This window comes from Corvus brachyrhynchos, unplaced genomic scaffold (genome assembly GCF_000691975.1).
Source record: "Corvus brachyrhynchos isolate BGI_N302 unplaced genomic scaffold, ASM69197v1 scaffold4, whole genome shotgun sequence".
Classification (NCBI taxonomy): Eukaryota; Metazoa; Chordata; class Aves; order Passeriformes; family Corvidae; genus Corvus; species Corvus brachyrhynchos.
Genome location: NW_008237878.1, coordinates 1,357,305 through 1,357,621, shown reverse-complemented (window position 1 = coordinate 1,357,621; position 317 = coordinate 1,357,305). Strand labels below are relative to the sequence as shown.

General features: G+C 59.0%; 1 protein-coding gene across 1 annotated transcript in view; it reads right to left on the bottom strand.

Moving 5' to 3' along the window:
- The window catches only part of HYAL2 (hyaluronoglucosaminidase 2), a 3,277-nt gene extending 3,063 nt beyond the window's left edge, over positions 1-214 (bottom strand). The window contains exon 1 of the mRNA XM_008632297.2: positions 62-214. Within this exon, the coding sequence (XP_008630519.1) occupies positions 62-214 (153 nt within the window). The remainder of the gene's footprint in view (positions 1-61) is intronic.
- Between the last annotated feature and the right edge of the window lie 103 nt (positions 215-317).

The following is a 317-nucleotide window of genomic DNA, read 5'->3' as shown; positions in this document are numbered from 1 at the left end:
CTGTCCCCAGGGGGATGGTGGTGTCCCCAGGGGATGGTGGTGGTCCCAGGGTCATGGTCACGCCAAACCCGTAGTGACCCCAGAATGGTGGTGACCTCAGGACGGTGTCCCCAGGCGGTGGTGACCCCAGGGCGGTGGTGTCCCCAGGATCATCATCACTCCAAAATGGGGACTCTGGAATGGTGGTGAACCCAGGATGGTATACAAGGATCATGCTGTGCCTAAAATGCTGGTGATCCTATGATGGTGGTGACTCCAGAGCATTGGCAATGCCAGAGTGCTGGTGTCCTCAAGGTGGTGGTGACCCCAGAAGAGCG